The sequence below is a fragment of the Penicillium vulpinum genome (assembly GCF_028829585.1).
Source record: "Penicillium vulpinum strain IBT 29486 chromosome Unknown utg000003l_segment0_segment0, whole genome shotgun sequence".
In the NCBI taxonomy this organism is placed as follows: Eukaryota; Fungi; Ascomycota; class Eurotiomycetes; order Eurotiales; family Aspergillaceae; genus Penicillium; species Penicillium vulpinum.
The window spans coordinates 777,610-805,294 of NW_026643243.1; the positions used below are offsets into that span (position 1 = coordinate 777,610).

The following is a 27,685-nucleotide window of genomic DNA, read 5'->3' on the forward strand; positions in this document are numbered from 1 at the left end:
CTGGTGGCTAATGTCACCCTCTACCCGGAGTCCGTCCACCGCCGGTTTTGGAACAATTTGCCATTTTCCTCTCACTTCGAATTTCCCCCACCCCAAGAACCATATATCGACACACACTTGAATATCTTTGGTGGTCCTTGCTTTGCAGAATCCGAGTAGCTCCCGGCCTGCTCTTTTGCTTCAACGGCCCTCGGTCCCGGAACTCTCATCCCAGCGTCACAGTTGATCTCGACTTTGCGATGCCAGCCTTGTCCGGCAATTCAGTAAAATCTTGTTGCTAAAGGGTGGTTCATAATAATCAAATCCCGATCGCATTACCATTTATCAGCGTCGCCAGCTGAAGAGCTGTGTGATCGAGTCGCGCGAGGCCCCGAGAGCTTCAGATCCTGCGAGCTCTGCGGCCAACCATGCTCCCGCATTGTCAAGGCCCCATCTGGGCTATTGACGACCTGTCTCGTTGCTTCCAACGCAGGTTAGTTCACACCAATGGCAATTCCGATCGTTTAATTTTTATGCTGATCACGAAATACCTTTTAATAGCATTCTTCAGGTCGTACTTCCCCTCACCGTCTGCAGCGCTTCGCTGCTGCTGATCCTCATTCGCCTCGCTCATCGACATATCCTCACCCGAAAAGGTGTCGCTTACAAAGTCCTCCCCACCAGTGACTCCGAAGATGATGTCCCCAGCGCGACGCAGGAAAACGAGTCCGATACAATTCTGTCCCAAGCTATACAACACGAACAATCCCAGGTCGAGGTCGATCGCCCGCGTGGAGAGATAGCTGTTGTATTACTCGAAATTGCAGCTTTAATTGGACAGCTTGTGGTATATATCGTCATTTTGTTGACTCATGCCTGGGGCCGACATGGAACCCTTCCCGCCGTGGCTGGGCTTGTATCGTGGGGCTATATTCTTTTCTTGGTGCTGGTCCGGTTCCTCCTATCGAGCATGGATCTTTTCTCCGCGCCGAGACTATGGACACATACAGCATTCCTATACGGCTTCCAGTGGCTGTTCAACATCATGGTCTTCCGATCTACCATTATCTATCCCTTGTCCCAACACGCCCTGATTCTCAGCAGTATTCAGTTCGCTTTGGGTACGGTGCTGCTGATCATCGCACTCACCACTCGCCGAGGCAATAAGCCAGTTCTGGTTGAGCACGAAGATGGATTAGAGCCTCCGACGCATCCCATGGCTAGTTTGTTCTCTCTTGCCACATTTGCCTGGCTCGACCCTTTGGTCATGAAGGGCTATCGCCAACCCCTGGAGCTTCAGGATGTTTGGAACCTGACTCCCTCTCAGAAGGCTGCGAACGTGCTTGCGGAATTCCGCAAGAGACAGATGAAAGGCTCTTTGGCATGGAAGCTGATTCGATTCTTCATGGGGACGATTCTAAAGCAGGGTGCCTGGACAGTCTTCGCCAATCTATTCGTTTTCATGCCTAGTCTACTTCTCAAGGCTATCCTCGAGTACGTCGAAGACCCTCGGTCGACCACGCCCAATGCGGCTTGGTTGTTCGCCATTCTTCTTTTCTGTTGCGCCACAGTCCAGGGTGTGGCAGATGGACAGTCCTTGTTCATTGGTCGCAAGATGGGTGTGAAAATCCGTGCGATCATCATTGGTGAAATCTATGCCAAAGCTCTTCGCCGCAAGGCAGGCGCTTCGGTGGAGGCTCCCCAGAAAGACGTAGAAGACTCAGTTTTGCCTAAGGATAAGAAGAGAAAGCTCTTTTCCTTTGGTCGCAAGAAGAAGGCCGCGGATGGAAATGATACTGAGACTGGCAAAAAGCCAGACCCTATAGCGGAGGAACCCAGTCAAGCCAACGTCGGCACAATCATCAACTTGATGGCAATTGATTCGTTCAAGGTGAGCGAGGTTGGCGCCTATCTCCACTTCCTGTGGGCTAGCGTGCCAGTACAGATCTCAATGGCGATTATTCTGCTCTACCACATCATGGGTTTCAGCTCATTTGCTGGTATCGCCCTGATGGCTCTAATGCTGCCTATCAACCTTTTCATTGCCCGCAAGTTCAACAAGGTCCAGAACCAGATTTTGAAGGGCACTGATGCCCGTATTCATGCCACTAACGAAGTCCTTCAAAACATCCGCATCATCAAGTACTTTGCCTGGGAACAGCGATTCGAAGACATTGTCGGCGAGAAGCGCAGAGGAGAACTAAAAGCCCTGCGCAGGAGATATATCCTCTGGTCCTGTGCTGCAACCGTCTGGTATGGCACGCCTATTCTCATCACGTTCTTGTCCTTCTTCTTGTATACTGTGGTTGAAAAGAAACAATTGACACCGTCTATCGCTTTCCCTGCCTTGTCCATGTTCTCCTTGCTGCGTGTGCCCTTGGACCAGCTCGCAGATATGGTGGCCCACGTTCAGGAATGTAAGGTTTCCCTAGACCGTGTGGACAAGTACCTCAACGAGGAGGAGACGGGCAAATACGATCAAATCATTGATAGTACTGCCGCAGGAACACCTGCCAAGATTGGTCTTGAAAAGGCAACACTATCCTGGAGCACCTCCACTGCCGAGCCCCAAGGTACCGAGTCCGATGCCGATCTGGAAGCTTTCCGTTTAATCAATGTGGACGTCGAATTCATTATCGGCAAGCTTAATATCATTGCTGGCCCCACTGGATCTGGAAAGACGTCCCTTCTCATGGCTATGCTTGGAGAAATGAAACTGCTCGAGGGTCGTGTCCATCTCCCTGGTGGAATGTCCAGCCGGGCAGACCTCCCAGTGGACCCTGAAACTGGCTTGGTTGACAGCATTTCTTACTGTGCCCAGGAAGCGTGGTTGGTCAATGATACCGTAAAGGAAAATATCATCTTCGCTTCTCCCTATGACGAGCGTCGCTACCGCTCAGTGCTGAAGGCATGCGCTCTGGAACGTGACATTGCTATCCTTGATGCTGGTGATCAAACTCTTGTTGGTGAGAAGGGAATTAGTTTGTCTGGTGGCCAGAAGCAGCGAATCTCCCTTGCCCGCGCTATCTACAGCAGTGGTCGCCACTTGCTGCTAGATGACTGTCTCTCTGCTGTGGACTCCCATACCGCTAAGCACATCTTCCGCCAAGCTCTTACTGGTCCTCTGATGTTGAACCGCACATGTATTTTGGTAACACATAACGTTGCTTTGACTGTTCCTGAATCGGATCATGTTGTGATACTTGAGAACGGCAGAATTACCGCCCAGGGCCGTCCCAGCGATGTTGCTGCTACTGGTGCATTGGGCGAAGAGTTCCTCAAGTCTAGACCCGATTCCCGCGCCAGCTCTCGTAGACTCTCTCGTGCCCCGTCGGATCATGAAGCAGAGGACGAAGATCTAAATGGCACCGCGAATGGAAAGGCCCAAGAGGAAAAGGCCAAGCTCTCTGAATCCAAAGCTACCGGTAGTGTCAAGTGGTCGACTGTCAGCATGTACCTCCGCGCCATGGGTCCGTGGTACTATTGGATTGTTGCTGTTCTAGTATTCTGCCTGCAGCAATTGGGTTCTGTTTCGACAAACCTCTGGATCAGACAGTGGGCAAACTCTTACCATACCTCCAAGGCTGGGTCTGAGGATGCCGGCCAGTACGCCATGGTGGCCCACATCAAGTCCCCCACTTTCAACGATGGAAGTGTTGGGCATGTGAGCAGCTGGAGTCTGCCTCAACTTGGCGCAAATTCTACGAGAGAGGCTGATGGCGAGGTGAACGTGGCATATTACTTAGGTGTCTACGCACTCCTGGGATTCCTCTACATCGCAATCTCTTTGTCTCGGGAAGCTGTTCTGTTCTGGGGTTCGCTCCATGCATCATGGAAGATTCATGATCGCCTTCTCAGGGCTGTCATGCACGCCAAGTTCCGATTCTTTGACTCCACGCCTCTTGGACAACTGATGAACCGGTTCTCCAAGGATATTGAGTCCGTTGACCAGGAAGTCGCACCTGTTGCTATCGGCATGCTCCACAGTCTGGCATCTGTGATTATGATTGTCATTCTGATCTCGTGGATCACGCCAGGATTCCTCATTGCTGGTGTGTTCATCACACTGGTGTATACTGCTCTCGGTGCCGTCTATTTGAACTCTTCCCGAGACCTCAAGCGTCTGGAATCTGTGCAGCGCAGTCCGCTGTACCAGCAGTTCGGTGAGACCCTGAACGGTATTGTTACTATTCGTGCCTATGGCGATGGCCCTCGTTTTATGGTCGACAACCACCGCCGTATCAATGCCTACAACCGACCACACATCTACCTTTGGGCTAGCAACCGCTGGCTCGCTCTCCGTGTCGATTGGACCGGTGCTCTTGTCGCCTTCTTCTCCGCCACATTTGTATTGCTGAACGTTGATACGATCGATGCAGGTGCCGCTGGTCTTTCACTCACCTACGCCGTCACATTCACAGAGAACGTCCTCTGGCTTGTGCGTCTGTACTCCGAGGTCCAGCAAAACATGAACTCGGTCGAGCGTGTACGAGAATATCTCGAGGTGGACCAGGAAGCGGCTTCTGTTATCGAAGAATCACGACCTGAGTCCGATTGGCCCAGTCAAGGTGCCGTTGAGTTCGTTAAATACAGTACGCGGTACCGGCCCGATCTAGACCCAGTTCTCAAGGAGGTTTCATTCTCTATCAAGGCTGGCGAGAAGGTCGGCATTGTGGGTCGCACAGGTGCTGGCAAGAGTTCTCTCGCGTTGGCTCTCTTCCGCGGTCTCGAAGCAGAGGCAGGTCAGATCATCATCGACGGCGTTGACATCGGGTCAATCGGACTACGGGACCTGCGCGAGGCAATCACCATTGTCCCCCAGGATCCGACCCTTTTCACCGGAACGCTCCGCAGCAACCTCGATCCATTCGGTCTCTTCAGTGACGAGCAGATTTTCACAGCCCTCCGTCGCGTGCACCTAATCGGCTCCAGCGTCTCAGGCACCGTAACCCCCACAACCTCAAGCACCCTCACCGCGACAGAAATCAACGGCAACACCAACGGTGTGAGCAGCAGCGCAGCAACAGTAGTTGACAATAAAAACATCTTCAACAACCTCGACAGCCAAGTCTCCGAGTCCGGCTCCAACCTCTCCCAAGGCCAGCGCCAGCTCCTCTGCCTCGCCCGAGCCCTGCTGAAGAACCCCCGCGTCTTGATGATGGACGAAGCAACCGCATCCATCGACTACGCCACCGACGCCAAGATCCAAGAGACTCTCCGCGAACTGAGCGATAGCACAATCATCACGATCGCGCACCGTCTGCAGACCATCATCGACTACGACAAGGTCCTCGTCCTCGACCACGGCCGCGTCATCGAGTACGACCACCCCTGGACTCTCATCAACAAAGAAGACGGTCTCTTCCGCGGCATGTGCGAAAACAGCGGACAGATGGATATTCTTCTCGATGGAGCTCAGCGCGCCTGGACCCAGAAGCGTCTTGTTGATGATTCTTAAAGCAACGGCGCTTACTATTGCCCTTTTCTTCTTTATTTCCCTATCTTATAGAATCTCTCGAGTACATATCCATTGTTACCCCACTTTGTCTATTACCTGTTCTTGGTTTCCCCCCGCTCATTCCTCGGAGCGGGGATGCAAAAAAGAGAGAGCGAGAGAGACACATCAATGTAATCATCATTTTCTGGCCCGGAGGGTCGATCATCATTATCATCTATTCCAAGATTATCATGGTTTTCTTCATGGTTACTCCTTACTCTCGCACCGGCGTGGCGTCTTAGTTTGCTTTTTTTTGCGTTCTTTTCTGCTATATTGCCCGTGCACCTGCTATCATATCTTTCCTGCGCTTCTTGTAATCTTACGTCTATTCCATGGTTGGATGGCACATATCGTCAGAATATATGCTTAGAATACAGAATGAGAATGCTTGCGATATTACTTGAGGTTGTGTAGAACTTTGTTTTAAATATATAGTAGCTCAACGAGCTACATGCCGTGTGCTAGGTTTGGCGCTTCCTTACAGTGTAACGATCATCAAAGTATTTGTATCCAGAACAAATGAGCCTACAGTGGCACTTAGATCCGAGAAAACACTGCATTTGGAGATAATCCCAAAGAACAGAATGGAAGGTCTTCAACCTGAACATGCAAGCCCATCTTCATTGCCCAATCTGCTTCTTTACTAGCAAGTTCCAAACACGAAGTGCCTAGGATTTCATTCCGCCCGCATAAACATGTCATCTTCGATATCTCCTCCACTCAAGTGACATCCCCAATGCTTGTCGCGAGTTGCGTGTCGCGAGTTGGGACGGAAAGGTGATTCCAGTTTGATCACGATATTTCAGCCATCACGCAGGATCGACCGTGTCATTCCGGATATACACCGGAGCCCTGATTCCAGAGCTAGCATTTCCCTGTCATTCTCAATGTCCATTGAATCATCGCAATCCCATATCAGGGATGGAGTCGATTCAGTGGGACCGATGCAAGTCCCACAGTAATCAAACAAGCCTCCGACCGAGTGGAGAAAGGGTAGAGACAGAGCTTCCAGGGCTGAATATGAATAACCCAGGGGAAATCACATAGCCCTGGTAGAATTGATGGCTTCTCGTCGTAGAGAAGCAAGAAAAAAAGAAAGAAACGGAGTAAGATAAGCTTCTCAACAAGAAAGTTTTAATCCAACAGCCACATGTCTCACTCTCACTTTTTCGCGCGGATCCCCCTTAGTATGGTAAAGAAGCACACAATCGCAGCCGAGATAACGAAGAATCCAAACGGCGGCCAGTAAATTGGGTAGTCGTCTGATTCGAATGCGTCCACGATAGAGTCTTTCAGATGGGAATGAGAATGAGACTTGGACTTGGACTTCTTCGGCTTTGTGTTTTGGTGTGCGTATCTATCCTGTTTTACCGCTGCATCCGTGCCGATCGCAGGATCCGGATTCGGAAGTGATAGCTGAAGCTCGGTCTCGGTCTCCGTCTCCATTATTTTATGCTTTGATTCGGGCTGCAGCTTGGAAGGAGGGTTTGACGAGGGGACGAAGCCTGCTTCGCGCATGGCGGTCTCCTTCAACATGGCTTCGAGCTCATCTTGATCGGGGAGGGTTTCCGGGAAGTAGTATCGCTTGTTGAGCGTATTGGCCGATGCAAGGGAGTTCGATGCGATGGTGTTTTCGTAGGGAGTAGGAAGGGTCAGGGCGTGGATTAAGTGCATCAATATGAAGACCAGGGCAAGTTTGCCGGCCATCTTGATATGGTGATAACGGATGGGTGGGGATTTGATAAGATCGACACGCTTTTTAGCTCTGGGGGATATGATTATATATAGAATAGGAGTAAGAGAGGAGAGAGGAAGAGAGAAGGTCAAGAATAAAAAGAATAGCTAGGAAGAGGAGCACGTGGAGTCGCATTCGGAGGGTCGCGTGCATAAGACATCAGAGGGAGTTTATGATACATTCATTACCTATATAGTTCCGTAGCTTGTTTAGTATTTAGTGTAGTATCTAGTATTTGGTATTCTTTATGTATTAGGTATAAAAGTCCAGACTCTTATCTTTCGCTCCTCATATATCCGATCAATACTAGAACTATATAGTCCTGGCCAATAGATTATAGCATCATGCACCCGTGTATCTTCCCCTCAGTTAAAATCAGTTCGAAAGCAATTTTTGCCGACCCGAACAAAGCCATGAGTAATTCATGGATACTACAGCCGAATCAAATTAATCTCTCCAATAATCCTCTAATAACTCCGAGAATATCGAGCACGGAGTTTGGTATGAGGAAAGTGCTAGTGGCACAAAAGCACAAGCTTCCCACCAGTGCCAAGACAAAAAGAAAACGCCAAGACAATGCTCCTGTGCCTGTGGTGCAACATCGTAGTTCAAATAACCTTCCAAGATTGCTGGTGTAAGGATTTTGTACTGGAGTTAATTGATACTATTGCAAGTTAAAGAATGCATGAAATTATTCTTCAATACAATCCCATAGCCTGGCTGATATGAATAGCTCCACGTCAGTTTTCCCATGTTTTCTTGGGGAATGGCATTCCGGCCCTTGCTTAGATCATGGTCTGACCGCATAACGCCGTATATGACCGGTTTAACAGCACGCAATTCATGATCCCTGCTGGAGGTTAGGATCGCCGAAGGCTTGGTGTAGTCTGTGTTCTTGCCAATCAAGGACTATCATACGTGGAAAAAGTCGACTGTACAGTTTATGGATTTTTCTGCTTTTTTATCTCACTTTTTCTATTTTCTACCATCTAGCTATAAAACCGAGAGAGGAAAGGAAAATATTTAAAAAGACACCTAGAAAGACATCTAAGAAGAATATCTAACAAGAGTATGACACCATAATGTCACATGCTTAAAGCGGCTAGCTATTCTTATTCTTTGTTAAATGTGCAATGTCTATAAGAGATGTAGCATATACGCTCAATACTAAAGACGGCCACATATGTATACACTTCCAAGCTACGTGGACCACTCGATCTGCAAGAACTTGCGTGATTTGTCCTGATAAACGAGAATATGGCGGTGAGATAGAATGCAGCAACAGGGAATTGAGAATCCTAGGCACTCCAATCATACTCATACAGCTCGTCCTGAATAGAATACTTATAACTTATCGACCTGTTGTCCACGATGAAGTCTGATTGGATGGTTGGATAGCACTTGATTTGGGGTATACATAGTTGGGGTATCTATGTAGGATATAGTACCTGTGTTGGGGTAGACATCCCTGCCAATAAAGACGTGGAGATAGATCTTCACCTGGTCGTTCTATCTTGGCGGCGATAACCATTGATGGGTTAGTCCGCGGTATTGATTTGCCCAAGGTTTAAAAGGTGCTTGACCACAAAAGGCATATAAAATTAACCCGGGTAGATACCATTTTGCGGTCCAATTAAGAAGCCATTAACGTATTCCACTACCGAGTGGGCCACCACTACCGAGTGGGCCACCTATCCAAAACGCGTCAATTAATTTAACCCGTTCTTCTTCAACCACCCACTATGCCACCAATTCGCTCTCAACGCTCTAGAAATTTAATAGAGCAAGAGGGTAGGATCTTACTAGCTATCCAGGCTTTTAAGAATCAAGAAATCTCTTCAATTCGTGAAGTGGCGCGCCGTTTCGAAGTCCCCCGCTCTACCTTATAACGCCGCCTCGCTGGTGATACCTTTCGTCCTGAAACACGCGCCAATAGTCATATATTAACAGAACTCGAGGAGGAATCTCTTCAAAAATGGATACTCTCTATAGATTCTCGTGGAGGGGCCCCCCGGCACTCTATAGTACGAGAAATGGCGGATCTTCTTCTTCAAAAGCGTGGAACTACCCCGGTTCCTTCGGTCGGCGAAAACTGGGTTACGAAATTCGTACAACGGTATCCTCTCCTCTCCTCCCGATTCTCAAAACGGTATAACTACGAGCGTGCGAAATACGAAGACCCAAAAATCATTTAAGGGTGGTTTAATCTGGTTCAAAAGACAATCCTTCAATTTGGAATCGATCCCGACGATATCTATAACTTCGATAAGACTGGTTTCGCTATAGGAGTGATTTCAACTATAAAGGTTATTACGAGAAGTGATTTACCTAGTCGAAGAGGAGTTTTACAACCTGGAAATCGTGAATAGGTGACTACAATTGAGTGTACGAATGCTTCGGGTTGGGCCCTCCCTCTGTGTGTGATTTTTAAAGGCAAAGTCTTTCTTAAATCATGGTTCGAAGGCCTTCCGGAGAACTAGCGTTTCGAAGTAAGCCCTAACGGCTGGACCTCTGATGAAATTGGACTCCGTTAGCTAGAAAAGCTCTTTATTCCTAGTACTTCTTCGCGTACGAAGGGGGGGTATCGGCTTCTAGTACTTAACGGCCACGGAAGTCATTTAACGCCTAAATTTGACGAAATTTGTGAGCAAAATAAGGTAATACCAATCTGTATACCAGCACATTCATCTTATCTTTTACAACCTCTGGATATTGGCTGTTTTGCGGTATTAAAACGATCGTACGGTCGGATAGTTGAAACCAAAATACGGAACGGGATCAACCATATTGACAAGCTTGACTTCCTCGAAGTATACCCCCTCGCACGAATTGAAGCCTTCAAATCGGAGACTATTAAAAATAGCTTCGGAGCAGCCGGTTTAGTCCCCTTTTTACCGGAGAGAGTGATTTCAAAGCTCAATATTCGGCTTCGAACTCCAACCCCCCCAGCTAGCCGGGGTAGTGAATCAAGCCGGAATTTTACACCAAAAACCCCTTTTACAGAGAAAGATCTACGTCGTTAGGCTTCATCAATCAAAGCTTTACTTCGTACAAGATCTCGAAGCCCGCCTAGCCCGTTAGATCGTGCATTAAACCAGCTTGTGAAAGGCTTCCGTCTTACAATACAAGGTACTATCTTACTCGCCAAAGAAAACAAGGAATTACGCGCCGCCAACGAGAAGCAGAAGCAAAAGCGTACTCGATCTCGAAGGCAGATACCCACCGAAGAAGGCCTTTCAGTTCAAGAAGCCTCTGCATTAATTATGCAGCAACAGGAAGCAACTGAAGCACCTCTCCCCGGCCCCGGTATACCTAGAGAATCGGCTATTCAGCCACGTACGCGGCCCCCCGGGGGTGTGGAATATATAGATTGCCAGGGTATAGAAGAGAAACATGTCCAGATAGACCACTTAGTTAGTTCAATTAATTTAATGGCGTTATGGTTGAGATAAATGTATTTAAAATTGGTAGGTTAGATGGGGTGGCCCACTCGGTAGTGGTGGCCCACTCGGTAGTGGAATACGTTATAGTATAGTATACTGCACATTATATCTGTTCACTTCTCCAACATTGAACCAGCCTTCGCAGGCATCAGGGCCCCAGGCGGAGGAGCGTTCTTCTTTTTGAAGTCATCGCAAACCTGCTCCATCGTTACAAATTCAACACCCTCGTGCTTTTTAAAATGTTCAATAAGCCTATCGAGCGTCAGTTATACTCCGCGCAACGTTATCATCACAGCATACCTTTCATGCATCAACAGCACATGGGGTCTTCCCGAAACATCCGGGTGGATAGTAATCGGGAAGATAAACTCATCATACTCGCGATAGAAGTAGTCAAAATGGTCGCGCCAGATATCCTCCACGTCCCGGGGGTTCACAAAGCCATGACTGTTGGGCGCACTCTTGATGAACATCATCGGCGGTAGATCATCAATGTACCAGTTGGACGGGATTTCAACAATGCCTGTCTGGGGTCCATGCTCGAGAGGCTTCATCCAAGTCTCAGCCTTCTGCTTATAATCGATCTTAGTCCAGCTGTCGCCTGTTCGGAGGTAGTAAGCCTGGCAGTCCTCGTGGCTCATGCTGTGGTCATACTCGATGCCATAGTCGAGGAGGAGCTGGGCTCCTTCTTTGCTAGTTTCCCACCTATTTTGTAATTAGCAATGAGCCCCATTTATGAATTTCAAACCAAACACAATCGTACCAGGGTGCCACACTTCCTCGGGGAGGCTTTCCAACAAATTCCGTCAACATCCGATATGTTTTGTCGAGCACATCACGCTGCTGCTCTAGAGTCATGGATGTTGGGTTCTCGTGGGAATATCCATGCAGGCCGATCTCGTGGCCCGCGTCGCGAACTGCGGCCATGTCCTCCGGGAAAGTCTCGAGGGAGTGGCCAGGGATGAACCACGTTGTCTTGATATCATATTTCTTGAACATCTTCAACAACCGTCGGGTTCCAACTGTCCCTGCCCAATATCCTATATGATAATTAGAGAGCGAAATTCCAGAAAGAGGATACTCCAACCTACCCCTGCTGATGTCGTTTGTGGAGTCCTCTCCACCATACGAGCCTAGCCAACCTGCTACAGCATCAACATCCACGCCATAGGTAATTAGAACTCGCTTTGGTGCCATTGTTGGATTGAATAATCAATTGCTGTTCAAACGGATGATCAATTGCTGTTCAAACTTGGAGAGTGGGGTTTTAAACAATTCCCAGTGAATGCGGGGAGGATATGCTTTTCACCCGTCTGGCACATTTCCTACTGGCCCGCAGAGATACGATCCCGCATGACCGTTATCTCTGTTCTTGTGAACTCCCTCCACAATGCTAAGATATCTCCAACAAAATTGGGGTCTGTTAGGTTGGGGTAAGCCGTCATTGTCTCCAGAGTAGACAATGAGACCCAGTTTGATGGACTCCAATATATATACATCGTTGGAGAACCGAAGGATTATAAATGAGGTACAACAACAACGGGGATTTCTCATAAACTGTGACATTCCCCGAGGAAGATATCTGGGGCATATCTAACGGTTTTATAGAGTGATAATGTCGGTCCTTTTCACGAGTATTTCAGAGTGTGTGTTTCGATATTCAGTTATTGCAACATATAATGACAGTTTTTATAGGAGCAACCCTGTCAAGCCGGGCGATGCACAAGCCCTCCTCAAACCATTTGGGCTAACTATCGACCCAGCTGAAGCGCAAGATTTCCAAACCCTTCTTGCAGCAGTCCACGACTGTGCCGAAAGTTTAGCCGCCTTGCCAGACTATCAGCCAGTTTCTGATCAAACTAAGTATCCACGGGAGAATGTGCGTCGACCAAGTGAAAAAGAACAGGTTCTCGGGCAAGCCTGGGCACACCGATTTCTCATCCAGGGTAATCCCCAAGGCGGGCCACTGACAGGTAAATCTGTTAGTTTGAAAGATGTAATTGCGGTTGCAGGCGTGCCGCAACTTCTGGGGAGTGATATCATTCCTTCTTGGACGCCAACTACGGATGCGACGGTTGTAACACGGTTGCTTGAGGCCGGCGCTGATATCCATGGCACGTCGACTTGTGAAAATATGTGCCACTCCACTTCTTCGTACACCAGTGCCCAGGGTACGGTGGAGAACCCGCATGCCAAAGGTTATTCGGCGGGCGGGAGTACCTCTGGCGGTGCAGCGCTGGTCGCTGCTGGTATAGTGGATATTACGATTGGGGGTGACCAGGGAGGCAGTATACGCGTTCCCGCTTCGTTTTGTGGATGTAAGATGTCTCTCTTCCTTGAGGGTTTACGTATGTATCGCGGACTAACCTGCTTGTAGGCGTTGGGCTCAAACCCAGCTATGGACGCGTTCCCTTCACTGGGATTGCTAGCGGCGATGCCATGAATGACCACGCTGGCCCACTATCCCGGACAACATTTGAGACTGCAGTGTGCTTAGATGTTATTAGTGGCTATGATGACATCGATGATCGGGCTGTCGGTAGTTTGAAGCCAGGCTCTACCAGATTCGCAGAGGCTCTTCAGCAGAATCCGAACACACTCGACGGCTTCAAGGTCGGTATTCTTGTTGAAGGATTTGAGCACAGCGCAGTAGACCCATGTGTTAAGGGCGCAGTACTGACTGCAGCCCAGAAATTTAAAGATCTCGGTGCAACAATCGAGGAAATATCTCTTCCTGAGCATATGCAAGGCCCCGCCATCTGGACTATCCAGCAGCGAATTGCCGGGGCGCAGACTCTTTTGGGCCAGAGCACAGGCCGAAGAGGCCTTTACATGACTGAGATGGAACGTGCACGACTTCCATGGACTGATGATGGTTTCCAGAGGGCATTCCCGTCAACAAAGAACGTTATAATCAACGGTCTCTATTTGATGCAAAAATTCCCTAATCTCTATGGCAAGACTGCCAATATCGGTCGACTCCTCAGTGACAAGTACGAAGCGCTGTTTGAGAAGTATGATATCCTGGTAATGCCTACAACGCCGGTCGTTGCCCCTCGACATGGAAAGCGGGAACTCCCGCTCGATTCCCTCAAGCCTAGTATGGGTCTCATGATAAACACTGCCATCTTCAATGTGACGGGTCACCCGGCACTATCCATACCCGTCGGGTTTGCTCCCGCAAGGGGAGATAGCCAGGTTATGCTGCCAGTTGGGATGCAGATTGTTGGTGGATTGTGGCAGGAAGAGAAGATCCTGCGGGCTGGGCATGTTTGGGAGACTCATTTTGACTGGAAGAAGATGCATTACTCTACAGATAAGAACTAGACACCAATTAACATCTGTTTCATCGAAGAATTTAAATCGTGCTCGCTATATCCTGCAATATCAAGATATAGCTACACCGTTATATATCCACCATCAACCACCATAGCATGACCCTGTACAAACGATGCCTGTGTTGAACACAGGAAAAGAATTGCATCAGCAACCTCTGCCGGCTGACCCATCCTCTTCATCGGCGCAGTTTCCACTGCTGGTATAATGTCGTTACGGATCTCGGGCTTCTCCATTACTAGTGGCGTTTCAATAACACCAGGGCAGACACAGTTGACTCGAATCCCATCTGTGGAATAATCGATCGCATCCGAACGTGTCATTCCAATGACAGCAGACTTGGATGCACAATATGCAGCTATCACATAGTCAATACCATGTTTGATAGATATAAAGGCAACACTTACGAGCGCCCGGCCGGCCGACAATGCCAAGTTGGCTGGCAACATTTACCACAGCACCACGCTGAGGTGGACGACTGGTGTCATGGCTAGGAAGTGCACTTTGTGTTACCATCTGCCTAAGCTCTGCGCGAGATGAGAGCCAGCAGCCTCGGTAGTTGACGTTATTGATGCGGTCGAATTCTTCCAGTGATGTCTCTGCCGAGCGTAGAGTTTTGCCAATTATACCAGCACAATTGACGGCATAGTCTACTCGTCCAAATTCTTGTACAACTGCATCGATGAATGAATCTGCGAATTGGTCGTCTGCCACGTTGCCGGCCTTGGCCAACAGTTGTACTTTGGGATATGTTGATATGATTAAATCCGCCACTTGTTGCAGGGACTTTTCATTGAGATCTGTAATAGCAATTTTTGTACACCCAGCTGCAGCAAAGGCTTTTGTGGTTGCAGCGCCGATTCCTATTGTATGTTAGTACTCCATACTAGTGTTGATATTGCGGGGTGCTTGTCGTACCAGTTCCGCCTGCACCAGTGACTACTGCAACACCAGGAAACATATTGAGGAGTGGTTGAGCCATTTAGATAAAAAGAAAACTAGAATGGTCAAAATTTATCTGAATTTGAATAATGCAAGTTCTATACTCCCGGTGGTACTTCCGGCGGTACCCCCGGTGGTCCCGAGGTCTCCCAAGCATCTCCAAATGTACCCCACCTTTATCGCTTATCGCGGGCCGAAAGGTCCCGGCGGGCCCCGATTTGGAGCAGTTGGGGTCAAATCTCCCACCTCGACATCCACTCATTCAACCCCCAGGCTGTGATTCTCCAAACCAGTTCGTTCCCCATACCCCCCCCAATGTTTCAATGTCCCCATCACCCCAGCCGCACAAGGGTGCTCGTGGAGGAAGGGCGCGTATCTGTGTACACTGCGGGCGAAGTTTCCGACGTACCGAACATTTAGAGCGACACATTCGCACCCGTAAGTAATTTCCGAGGAAAACCCCGCAGCCAATGCTAACTTGCCAAACAAGACACCAAAGAAAAGCCGTTCATTTGCTTTTGTGGGGCAGCATTTACTAGAAGGGATCTGTTGAAGCGTCACACGCGCATCTCACATCAAGATGGCCTGACATCACCGACGCCGCCCGAGCCAACGACGAAGCCCGATTTCCAGCCAGTGCATCACCCTGCATCGATCCCGCCCCAATATGATACACCAACTAGCTCCGTACCCGTGGGACCCCTTGCAGGATCATCGGCAGTGCACCAATGGGCTGGGGCACAGACTACGCCTTATTTAGACCAGAACCACAATGTCGGCATGCTTCCTGCTGCTACTGCGGGAGCTCCAAACTCAGCCATCGATCCTCATACGGGTATGGTGCATGATCCGGATATGCTTCAAGCTGCCCAGTTGCTTCTCCCAGGTGATTACCGACCTACAGGTGCGTTTTTTTTATAGTTGCTCAAGTATATACTTCCCAATATACCATGCAATATGCAATGCCCTTGTTCGCTTTCGGGGTGATTCGTTGCTTTCAGCTCCATGCTTGGAAATTTATTGATCTGACACAAAAACAGCACAACCGATGCCATACTTGCCCGAAGATCTGAATCATTTCCAAGAATTCACCCATTTCTTGGATTCAATTGGCTTACCGGGGGAATGGGTTCCCAGCGAAGGCGAAACATCTCAGACACAAGAGGTTCACTTGGAAGATATAAGAGAAACGGGTCGACAGACCCAAGAGCATCATGAGCGGTCACGACGAAGTGGAGAAGGTTCTCGGGGAGACTCGCCATTCAGATCATGGCTTCCATCTGTGCCGAGGGGCGACCAAAGTCTAGGGACTCTGTCCGATTCTGGTATATAACACCTTCTGTTGCTATGCTTTTGTAGATTACTCACAGAATTATAGAACCGCCCCAAAATGCGAAGAGGCCGTCGCGATTCAATGTCACTGAAGACCAAAGGTTTCGGCTTGCGGCATCTCTCGAAGAATTTCGTAATGTCATTCCGGATTTCGTACTGCCGTCTCGTCACACATTGACTCGGTACCTCACTTCCTATTTTGAAGGATTCCACCCACACCTTCCGTTTATGCACATCCCAACTTTTCATATCAATGAGCATGCCCCCGAGGTGGTGCTTGCTATAATGACGATCGGGGCTCAGTATAGATTTGAGCACCGCAACGCAGAAAGAATATTCCACGTTTCCAAGGCAGTTTTATTTGAGCGGATGTCCAGAGAACCCCGTTTCCCAGCTAAGCCAAGCTACAATCCAGCCTCTCAAGTACCATTGGGGATATCTCCTTATTCCAATTTTGGAGATCAATCCCTCACACAGCCACAGGTAGCAGTGGAAAGAACTTCTGCTTGGAAGCAGATCGAAATCACTCGCTGTCTACTCATTCTTATGGGCTACGCCACGTGGGAATGTGCCAGACTGGTACAAGAAGCATTCCACCTTCAGGGCTTGTTGGTTCGCCATCTCCGCGAGGCTGGCCTGACAGAAGATACAACACGCTCCGATCCACGCGCTCCCCTTGACTGGTACGACTGGGCGGACCAAGAATCCGTACGACGCACGAAGTTAATTGCGTTTTGCTTTATCCATGTTCACAGCATCGCATATAATGCTTATCCATCTTTGCGCAGCAATGAGATACACCTGCGCCTTCCATGTTCTACCATCGAATGGACCGCTAGCACTGTTGCGGAATGGGAAGCAGCCCAGCGGGAACGAGGTCCCCAGCAGCTATTCTTCCAAGATGCATTGACTCTCCTCTTGCAAAAGTCTCGATCAGCAATACCACTAGACCCTATCCCGGCTCCACTGGGTAATTATATCCTCTTGCACGGACTCCTGCAACGAATCCACCTTGTGAGCGAGCTATCATTACCAAACGGCAACCACTCCACGACCCTCCCAACGGAGGAACTGAATAAACTAGAGCAAGTCCCCTACCCACAAATCACCCCCAAACCCATCTCTAACCCTTCAAATTATAGACGAGCTTTGCGCTCCTGGACTTCCGTATGGCAACAAGCCCCAGAATCCAGTCTAGACCCACACAACGCAAACGGCCCAATCCCATTCACCTCCAGTGCATTCCTAGGACTCGCCTACGTCCGCCTATCTCTAAATCTCGGTCCCCATCGCCGTCTCGAAACCCGCGACCCAACAATAATAGCCACTGCCCTCCGTCGCTCTCCACGCCCAGAACGAAGCTACCGTCTCATTCCGGCACTCATATATGCCGCTCATGCCCTTAGTATTCCCGTGCGTCTAGGCATAGACCACATTGCTCGCAGCCAAGCCTTCTTCTGGAGCGTGCGACACTCTCTGGCTAGTATTGAATGTGCAGTATTGCTGAGTAAATGGCTGTTTACTATTGCTGAGGCGGGACCGGATCAGTCCTTGAGTGGTATGTCCAAGCCCTGTCTGCTGGATGTGTAGTTTATCATCTAACAATCCCGTAGAAAACGAAAAACGCATTCTACGCTGGACACGCTGTATTATCGAAGAGGCTTATTCGTCTATTGATAGGGTTGATGGTGAGGCGCCGTCAGATCTGGAACCGGCTTCTTTGGGGTTGGCTGTTCTCAAGCTGTGGGCTAGGTTGTTTGGGACGAATACTCAGTGGCCGTTTATTAACGTTCTTGGACAAAGCTTGGAAGAGTATATGACTATGATTTGATGTTGATATCATGTCTTTGGGCTTGTATATATTGAAGCTTAAAAAATAATGTATGTGTTCATGATCTCATGATCCTGGTCGATGACTTTAAATTCTCTAGGAGCCTTAGAATATTTTTTGGAACTGCATTCCCAAATATCCCAAGTGAGTAATCTCAAATGAAAATATAACAGATATCTAAATATTGAGCATCTACAATTGAGTCGAGAGAGTAATATTAACTGACTGTCATTGGACTACAACCACTAACCTTTGATTCAAGAGTATGAACTGACATGTCACATCCCCTTTTTTTGTGCTTTTCCATTTTTCTGTGTCCATTCAGATCTCGTTCCCGAATCCCATTATGCCACTAATGTCCCAGTTCCACCACTGAGCTCACCAGTAACCCGAGCAAAATCAAAGACCAGCAAAGTGACCTCTGCTACCGATCTAGGAGAGCTCGATCAGGTCTCCCTCCACGGGAGAGATCAGAACTTCGTTGACCATAGAAGTGAGCAAGTGGTCAACTAGACCGAAACTGCAGGCCAAAAGATCGTCATTCTCAACCGTAGCAGAAAGCAGATCTCCCTGCTGACTCTTATCTCCAGCCTTGCAGTAGTCACCATCTTCGAATGTTATCAGGGTTTCTTCGAGCGGAGTAGTAAGTGTGTCTACTACTACACCCATAGCTTCGGCTAGACCATCACTAGCTCCGTCATATGTAGCCACGTCTTCCTTGGTCTGGGTAGTAGGCAGGTCTTCCACTGTACGCGGACCTTCAGCCTGGCAATCATCATCGTCGTCGAAATTGATCAGATTTCCTTCGATCGGACCAGGGGCATTGTGCTGAATTAGATCTCCTTCGACGCGAGCCGCCGCGTTCTGCTCGACTGGTGTAGTATCTTTCTGAGGGCACTTCCCTTTGGCTATGAGCCCAGCCTGACGATGCTCATCGATGTTGATCAGGTTTCCTTCAACTGAACCAGCGGCACTTTGCTCGATTGGGTCTTCCTCAACCGGACCAGCGGCATTTTGCTCGACTGATGTAGTATCATTCCGGAGATGTTTCCCCTTAACAAGGAGCTGACGACAATCTTCAAAGCTGATCAGCTCTCCTTCCACCGGTGCAGGGAAATTCTGCTTGACCGACGTCGTATCAGCTTCCCGAAGACGTTTTTCCCTAATAGGGAGTTTAGCCTGATGAGAATCCTGGAAGTCGATCAGATCTTCTTCTACCGGAGTAGGAGCTTTCTGCTTGAGTGGCCTATCAGTTTTTCGGGGACGTTTCCCTCTAATAGGGGGCCGAGCCTGACGAGAATGATCGAGGTTGACCGGACCTCCTGCGACCGGAGCAGGGACATTCTGCTTGACTGGCTCATTCAGCTTGACTGGCTTATTCCCCTCGACTGGCGTATCATATTTCCAAGGATTCTCCCTACTAAGCCTAGCCCGACGAATATCATCCAACATAGCGCCACCCTGTGAAAATTCCCGCCATCGGCGCACACGCTCGTCAAATGCCTGCCATCCAGACAAACTCTCGCCAACCCGCATTGCATGTTCGTTTGCATCGGAGTCAGGGGAAGGGGCTTCAGCTCGGGTGACGGGATCGGTCATTTGGTCACGTTGAACCTCATCGCTGAGATCATCACAGTTGGATTTGGCATCAAAGACCTGGGTCTTGGTTCCCTTGCCCACATCGCAGTCACAATCATGAGTATGTGGTGGAGAGCATACACAAATGCAGGTCGTGTTGCAGCATTCGCGAATTTCACGGCAGCGCTGTTTGCAAGACACCCAATCATGTTCAGAACTAATGACACAAGATATCAGTATTTGAACGCATGGGAGTTGTCGTTATCTTTGAAACTTACCCGTGGCATTTGCGGGGACATGGGTGTCCACATGGCAAATCCTTACCACAAGGCTTGTTGCAGCCGTCGCTGATACTATTCCAGTCCTTGAGAGCTAGACGAAACAATTAGTTTTTCTCATTGGTATTGCTGGACGTGGCGAAGACTTACTTCTGATGAGGGTTTCCTGGTTGTGTCTTGTGCAATACAGAGGCAAGACCGGACCAATACGGGGGTCTTCCTTATTTTCGGACATCGCTTCGGTAACGGCATACCAGAAACCACTATGTTCGCTGACACATTGTGCGTTCCCAAATATGTACAGACCGTATTTAGCGCGGGACAAGGCAACACAGACTCTGTTGTCTTGTTGGAGAAAGCCGATACCTCGATGATCATTGGATCGAACAAGCGAGAGGAGAATGATATCGTTCTCTTCTCCTTGGTATGAGTCGACGGTCAAAATATTGATGTATGAGTGGCTTATGTTGGGATTTTGTGATTTCTTTCGCATGAGCAACTTCTTTTGGCCATTGTAGAACGTCAGGACACTGATACTGGCTGTTGGGACTTTGTTCATCACAAGATAGGCAAGAAAATTAATCACCATTGATGCCTCAAAATCATTCACCTTGGATGACAGACTATCGCTGCTTTCATGCGCGGTGTGGTCAAAGAAAAAAGATCGTTTATTCCCCATCCCAGGAACCAAAGGGTGGTCCACAACAGAGGGATGGTCACGAAGACGATCCCCATAAATAGGGGCCACCAGCTTTCTGATTTCTGGTACCATTCGTCTTTGTTCTTGAAGCATGGCAAATGGCACTTTGTTTATCATCAGACGCTCAAACATGGAGACATCGAGGTAGAAAGGGTGGCCACACAGTTCATGGTCGGCACATTGACCCTTGAGCTGCAGGTGATCACCAACAAGAATGAGATGCTGAAGTGATGGAAGGCAAGCGACGGCAATTGGAGCCTCGAGAACTTCTGCTGCCTCCTCGATCAAGATGACTCGGGGATTCAGGCTCGAGACCAGTCCTCTGTACTTGCTCAAACCAGTGGTGGTCATGCCAATAATACTCGCCTCCTGGAGAATGTAGTAGTCTCGCTCAAATCTGCCGATTTGGAAATTGGCAGAGCAATCTTGGTAAGTTTGAGCGTAGTCACGCAGATGTTCTCCTAGGATCCCAATGAGCTCCTCGCGGAGCCAGCCATAAATATCACCGCGATATTTACCAGAAATGTTACAAAGGTCCTGCTCTTTCAGCAGTTTTTCAACCATTGCACGAGAGAGTGTGGCCTTGCTGGCGTTGCGAAGACCAGGCGACAATGGGAAAAAGCGGGTTTGAAAAGTGGACCAGTCATCTTCGTATCTTCCATGGACAACTTCGATCTCCTTCAGTTGCTCGTATTCCAGGTCAATATCATCATCACTGTATCCGAAGTTACCGTGGTATTTGGAATCGAATTCCCTTACGGAGCCTGCAAGCCAAGCCCTGAAAGGATCAGTGTTTGCAGGGCTATTGCGCCGCCATTTACTTGCGATTCCCTGCAAGGAATCAACCTGCTTTTGGCTCAAAAGCCCGTGCTCTAGAAACAGAGATATCTCGAGGGGCTTGTTCTTGTTTGACGGTGCAAGTGGCTCTAGGAGCTTCCCAATCTCAGCTGCTAGTTTATCCTGTTTCTTTCTCATTGGAGTCATTAGACCTCCCTCAATTTTCAACAAGCCCTGGTTTTGTCTGACCTCATAGGTAGTGCGCTTGCGAATTTCAGGATCGTTAGTTCTTCCACCCAGTCGGACGAAGTTCTTCTCAAACACCGAGATATGCTTGATCAGTTGATCGAGAGCATGGTTCGTTTGAGCAGCGATAATAACAGGAGGATTATTTGGACCCTTGTTTGAGAGCATCATCTTGAGAGCAGCGACGGAGGTAAAGGTCTTTCCTGTTCCAGGAGGACCCTGAATAATGGCCAGCTTTTTAGTTAACATTCTGTTCAGAGCTGACCATTGGGATGCATCTAGCTTCCCCATTGGATCGGAGGGCCATCGCTCGAGGATGTCGTACTTTCTGGTGATATCAAGTGTAGAAACTTCGGACAATGCTGTGAAGTCCATGCATGGTGTGGCGTTGATGTATTCCGGTGTGTCAATGTCTTGCGCCAAGCGGCAGATTTGTTCGTTGAATGGGAAACTAGATAGGGTTAGATGATGAATTTAATAAGAGTCTTGGAATATTGATTTGTAGCCTGACCTTTCCTTTGACAGCTTTTGCAGTGCGGTCAAGGTGTATCTATTTGCCTCAAAATATCCTGCTCGAGCCTCAACCATGATCCATTCTTGTCTAGTAGCATTGAAGATATAATAGTCAGCATTCATATCTTGCAGGTTTACAGGGTTTTGGTATTACTCACTGTGGATCAATCTCAATATCGCTGGGCGAGGCTAAGAAGATATCAATCTCAGGAGGGTCTTTCTCGACCCCTTCGAGCAGCCGACAGGCCACGACGGCGACAACACATTTTTTCTTGAATGCGTCGCGTTTGGGGGTCAGGGCAACGATCGTTCCAGGATTAAGGCGGTTAGAGTATGTCCAGCCAATATTTTTGCGCGCACGACGAGTAGAGAATTGGATGTGCAATGCCAAACCAGAGCGTGCTAGGGTAACACCGACAATGAAGACCTGTGATGTAAAAGAAGATGAATCAGTAATCTGTAAAGGCCAAATCTAGAAAGGCCAATGGCAGTGGAGTATTTACCTTTTCATAGATAGAGACGTCTGGAGTATCGAACATAAAAGGATCGTCGCGAACCTGAGCGACAGCATCTCGGAGTGGTGCAACTGAGTCTTCTCGGAGCAATGCATAATGGACCTCTAGATATTCCTCCTTGGAGACCCAAGGTCCCGAAATACGATTGGGGCTAAGAGCAATAATGTCTCCCGGCACATCTGTTCCAAGGATTTCTTCGCTGGAAGGAAGTTCTGGCTTGGTCTGCCAAGGTTTCCAAGGACCATAGATCGGAAGATCTGAGTCAAAATACTGACGGATATCTGGATTAACAGACCTAACCTGCTCCCTGGGCCGGGGATACTGGAAGTTAAACTGGGACATGATTGCCTAGAGAGTTTGTGGGATTAGACCATACACGTAGGTTCGAGTAGAGCTTCGATTAACCTCACCAAGACACTTTTCTGCAATCGATGACCCCAGTTCCAATAGGGATGTTATCCCTTGAAACAGTCACCTGCTAATGTTCTACCTTTAAGTAGTAGTCTTGAAACGGGTGAATATGTCTCAGAAATGAAAGTGGAACGCGTGTGTGGGATGCAAAACTGTGGAAGAAAGAAAAACAGCATAAAACGTCGAAGGTAAAACGGAAGGCAGAATTTGCGTCAGGCGGACAAAATTGGGCGAAATCAGACGAAAAGTGATCAATGTTTGGGAAAATAAGTGAGTTGCGAGTGGTAAGTGCCCGAATTCGTCCGGAAAGAAGTTGATCGAAGAAGGATAAGAAGCAAATCATGTCGAATGTTTGCTGTATCCGATATTCCACTACTTATCACTTATAATGTATGTATCTATGTACATATATGTGTACTCATTGAATATTATTGCATTGCAATACATTTCGATGCATTTACCGTGTCATATATGTACCTAATGAGGTAAGATTATATTGATATACCTACATAGGTAGTCAAACCTACATGTTACGAATATTCTATATTAACAATACATATATGGATAACACCCTAGCAAGCTTGTCAATTCCCCTATATCAAATTCTAACAACGCAATCGTTTATCAGATCGAATAGGAGTGCCCCTGTCCCCATCATCTTCAACTCCAACCTCCTCAGGAAAAAAGAATTTGTTCTTGTATATTTGAGCTCTGTTCCGCCTAGGTACACATTGTACCACTTCCCATTGAAATACGATCATTTCACATTCTTCTAGTGCCTCCTTGAGGATCTTTATATCCTTATCACGGAATGGATAATTCTGAAATTTGGATGGGATTTGATGGTCCTCGTTGACCCACAGAATCCCCCCTTCTCCGAAGATCCCACCTGTCCTAGGGATCTGGACAAACTGGTTCATCCGGAGCGGATCCGATACAGCCAAAGAGTTTGAAACTGAGTTATTGGGGGGGCTGGTATACGGCCCTGTGAGCCATTTGCCGCCTCGAGACTCTTTTACTATGAAGAAAGCAATACCGACGATCGGGGGTTGTTGAACCAGCATACGACGCCAGCTGGCATTCTTTCCCATGAAAGAAGCATATTGGGAGGGTTGATCAAGGTCCCAGCTGGAGTTTATGCCATGGCGGCCAATTTTAATGCTATCGTCTTTGCACTGTTGCTTGAACGTGGGAAGATCGGAAAACCAGGCCGGAAATGTGCTGGCTAACAGTGGGTTGGGTTGTTTATCCTTTCGATGCCAGTCAGGCCGGAAAAAGAGATGTTTCTGAAGTGAAGGCGATGTGGAAATCAAATCTTGCCATGGGTGGCACACACGTTGGGCAGATGTCAAGATGGACTGTAGATCAAGGTGGAGAAGTATGTTCTCGAGAACTTCCACCGTCCCAAGAGCTACATCTTGGGCGCTCATTCTGCCACTTAATTATACGGAAGCCTGATTCAAAATGAAGAGTCCAGGGTAAAGAAAGATTTAAGGGGGGTTGACACATTTAATGGTAATTTGTAGTCAGATTGAGATTGGTGCATTGACCCCTCGCCTTGGGGCGCGCCCTAGGAGCTATAACACTACATAGTTGATACGGCGGTGGCATATGATATCAATAGAAGCATATCAAAGTACGGAGTAATACCCCTAGACTAGAATTCTGGTTATACTAGCTTGCCAACACTTGGGGAATAATTCGCATAGTAGTTTTCCTTACTGCCGTATGAAGTTTCCTACCTGATCTATAGTTTCAATCGATCACTCATACGGACGTATATGATCATAAATGTCACGGACCAATCATTATAAAGGAGAGGGATATTATTAGGACCCAAGTATCACTACTTAGGGTCAAAGCATATCCTGCGTACATGGCGTTCAGTAAAAAGAGACACTCAACTTCCAAAATAGCCATTTTTGGCAGCAGATTTGCCATCATATCAGATGTAAGATAAAAACAAAAATAAATCCATCCATAGATGGATGTACTGGAATATAACAATTGATCTGATAGGGTACGTTGTGGTAGGTAGTAGTATACAGCTTGAAGCCCTTGACGCTCATTGGTCCGCCGAACACCGGATCCATATCGGATATCGGTCCATTTTAAGCCGCGACGTAACGCGCGACTACTTTGTACGTTGGACTCCGAAGCTGGAGCATATTTCCGATCTCACTGTTATTCGTCTTATTTCCGTTGTGCAGGAGCTCTTTGTTCGGAACTTCTCAATCCCCTGCTTCAATTCCCGTGCGCACACGATAGCTATCCCCACAACTCGGACTGCCACAAGAGCGCCCAGCAATCATGGGTTCACCAGAGGAAGAAGAGGACCGTGACATGGGAGGTATGGCAACTCTTTGTTCCAATGTCCCACTCCAATGATCCACTCCAATAACCCGTTGGCTGATCCATCTCAACCTTGCTAATTACCACCGCGATTTCCCAGGCTCCCAGGACGGAAGCTCCGATAACGAGAACGACAACGACAACGATATGGACGACACTATGCGCGACGTTGATGATGGCGATGGCGATAATGAAAATGACCAAGACGGGGATGGGGATCAAGATGCTGATAGCCCCTCGAATGCGAGTCAGGCGTCGGAGGGCCCGGGCATGCAACAAAACACGAATGGAAATGGCGGCAGCTCCGTGATTGAACCGTTCTCAATTTACCACCCAAGTGTGCGCCCCGAATGCCTCACAGCCCGAACATACGATGTGGTCCCAACCACCGCCGCGCCGCATGCCACTTCGATCAATGCCATTACAGCGACAGCGGATATGCGTTGGGTTTTCACCGGTGGAGCGGATGGATTCGTGCGGAAGTTCAACTGGGCGGACTCAATAAACAGCAAACTCATGCTGACCGTGGCGCAAAGGCATCCCTTCGTGGATAGTGTGGTGAAAGCTGGAGTGCTGATGACATACTGGGAGAACATGGATGGTAGCCACCTGTCACCGGTGTACTCTTTGGCCAGCCATAGCGAAGGATTGTGGTTACTCTCCGGGTTAGAATCTGGGGCAATTCGTCTGCAAACTCTGCGCCACGATGAAGGCAAGGAAATCGCGCTTCTGCGACAACATACCTCAGCAGTGTCTGCGCTGAGTCTCACATCAGATGAGGAATCATTGCTCTCCGGGGGCTGGGATAAACGGGTCTTCGACTGGGATCTGAATACTGGCAAAGCTAGACGAGCTTTTGGTGGCAGCGGCGGACAAATATCTGCTTTGCAAATTCGGCCAGAGTCCAGCCTTCCGGTCCCCAAGGACACAATCGAACCGCAGCAGACCAATGGAACCTATGCATCAAATTACGCTGCCCCTAGTACAGATAACTTCAACTTTATGGATACCTCTCACGACAATGAAGACGAAGGCCCGCCAGAGAACCCGCAGGCGGGATCCCCGGCAGATTCACTCTTTGGCGGAACGGACTCATTATTCGGTGATGCGGACGGTGGAGCTGCGGATGGTGGTGAGCCATCTGCTGGGGTATTTGGGGTAGACGAGGATGATGAGTTTAGCCGCGCCGTAGCCAATGGTGTCATGCAGGATGCTGATGCTCCAGGAGAAGCTGACGATGAAATGCCTACCCAGCCAGACGATGCAGGCGCACAAAGCACCCACAATGCATTGTCGCCGCAAACAAATGTCCATACAGACGTGCCGGCTCAGAAAATGGAAATGAACGATGAGGACATTCCGACTGGTCCAGTGCAACCGGTTGTCAATGGACTCCCTAAAGCAGAGGATCTAGAGACCCCTCCATCAGCCGCAGACTTCTCACAAAATGTGCAAGAAGAGCAAGGTGTGACAACTGATAACACGTTCCTTGCTGCCTCAATCGATGGAACAATCCGAGTCTGGGACCGGCGGCAGCCTGATCCTATTGCTCGTATCACCCCCTATAATTCTCCTCCATGGTGTATGAATGCCTGTTGGTCTCCGGATGGAAATTATATCTATGCCGGACGCCGAAATGGCACTGTCGAAGAATACAGTCTGCACAAGGGTTTGAGAAATGCTGAACGAACATTCAAATTCCCACAGGGGAGTGGGCCAGTGACCGCACTCAAGGCTATGCCCAATGGGCGTCATCTTGTCTGGTGAGTAAATGTCCACTGAGCAACGCAGAAAAAAAGATTTCTGACCTTTCTTAACCACAGTGCCTCTCACGATATCCTTCGTCTTTATGATCTGCAAAATGAGCAGGGCGACCAGACTTCTCGCCATTCGCCAGTTCCGTTCCTGATCATTCCTGGTCATCGCACTGGAACTATCTCTCAATTGTATGTCGACAATGCATGCCGTTACATGATCTCCACCAGTGGTAACCGAGGCTGGGAAGGAAATACCACTGAAGTCCTCCTTGGTTACGAGATCGGCGTACCACAATAGGGAAATCTGTAAATGTTGGACACGCAAAAGCATAATGTATGTACCATGGTGGCAAGTAATTTACGAATATCATGACTTGAAATCTTGCAAGAAATTTATACAATTGAATTTAAACAGACAATAAATATTTGTACCCAAAAGCCCAAACCCTGAAATTGAAACGAT

General features: G+C 48.5%; 8 protein-coding genes across 8 annotated transcripts; 4 read left to right on the forward strand and 4 right to left on the reverse strand.

Moving 5' to 3' along the window:
- Positions 1-407: 407 nt before the first annotated feature.
- On the forward strand, positions 408-5,437 carry N7479_005402 (uncharacterized protein; the record flags this gene model as incomplete). Its single annotated transcript, XM_057253099.1, has 2 exons — positions 408-472; positions 541-5,437. 2 exons carry the CDS (start codon positions 408-410, stop codon positions 5,435-5,437), a joined length of 4,962 nt encoding a protein of 1,653 aa, XP_057106961.1.
- A 1,200-nt stretch (positions 5,438-6,637) lies between these two features.
- Positions 6,638-7,183, reverse strand: N7479_005403 (uncharacterized protein; the record flags this gene model as incomplete). The annotated part of the gene is made up of 1 exon (XM_057253100.1): positions 6,638-7,183. One exon carries the CDS (start codon positions 7,181-7,183, stop codon positions 6,638-6,640), a length of 546 nt encoding a protein of 181 aa, XP_057106962.1.
- Positions 7,184-10,767: 3,584 nt separating this feature from the next.
- N7479_005404 (polysaccharide deacetylase family protein) lies at positions 10,768-11,851 on the reverse strand (the record flags this gene model as incomplete). Its single annotated transcript, XM_057253101.1, has 4 exons — positions 10,768-10,906; positions 10,955-11,359; positions 11,418-11,694; positions 11,746-11,851. 4 exons carry the CDS (start codon positions 11,849-11,851, stop codon positions 10,768-10,770), a joined length of 927 nt encoding a protein of 308 aa, XP_057106963.1.
- Positions 11,852-12,269: 418 nt separating this feature from the next.
- N7479_005405 (putative amidase) lies at positions 12,270-13,981 on the forward strand (the record flags this gene model as incomplete). Its single annotated transcript, XM_057253102.1, has 3 exons — positions 12,270-12,298; positions 12,350-13,002; positions 13,032-13,981. 3 exons carry the CDS (start codon positions 12,270-12,272, stop codon positions 13,979-13,981), a joined length of 1,632 nt encoding a protein of 543 aa, XP_057106964.1.
- A 71-nt stretch (positions 13,982-14,052) lies between these two features.
- Positions 14,053-14,951, reverse strand: N7479_005406 (SDR family NAD(P)-dependent oxidoreductase; the record flags this gene model as incomplete). The annotated part of the gene is made up of 3 exons (XM_057253103.1): positions 14,053-14,348; positions 14,398-14,853; positions 14,909-14,951. The coding sequence occupies 3 exons, from the start codon at positions 14,949-14,951 to the stop codon at positions 14,053-14,055; spliced, it is 795 nt and encodes a 264-aa protein (XP_057106965.1).
- Positions 14,952-15,255: 304 nt separating this feature from the next.
- N7479_005407 (C2H2-type zinc finger protein) lies at positions 15,256-18,095 on the forward strand (the record flags this gene model as incomplete). The annotated part of the gene is made up of 5 exons (XM_057253104.1): positions 15,256-15,370; positions 15,423-15,836; positions 15,973-16,257; positions 16,311-17,822; positions 17,878-18,095. 5 exons carry the CDS (start codon positions 15,256-15,258, stop codon positions 18,093-18,095), a joined length of 2,544 nt encoding a protein of 847 aa, XP_057106966.1.
- A 432-nt stretch (positions 18,096-18,527) lies between these two features.
- N7479_005408 (uncharacterized protein) lies at positions 18,528-23,044 on the reverse strand (the record flags this gene model as incomplete). Its single annotated transcript, XM_057253105.1, has 5 exons — positions 18,528-19,890; positions 19,952-20,045; positions 20,102-22,125; positions 22,346-22,614; positions 22,691-23,044. 5 exons carry the CDS (start codon positions 23,042-23,044, stop codon positions 18,528-18,530), a joined length of 4,104 nt encoding a protein of 1,367 aa, XP_057106967.1.
- A 2,379-nt stretch (positions 23,045-25,423) lies between these two features.
- On the forward strand, positions 25,424-27,520 carry N7479_005409 (WD40 repeat domain-containing protein; the record flags this gene model as incomplete). The annotated part of the gene is made up of 3 exons (XM_057253106.1): positions 25,424-25,463; positions 25,566-27,228; positions 27,289-27,520. The coding sequence occupies 3 exons, from the start codon at positions 25,424-25,426 to the stop codon at positions 27,518-27,520; spliced, it is 1,935 nt and encodes a 644-aa protein (XP_057106968.1).
- Positions 27,521-27,685: the final 165 nt, after the last annotated feature.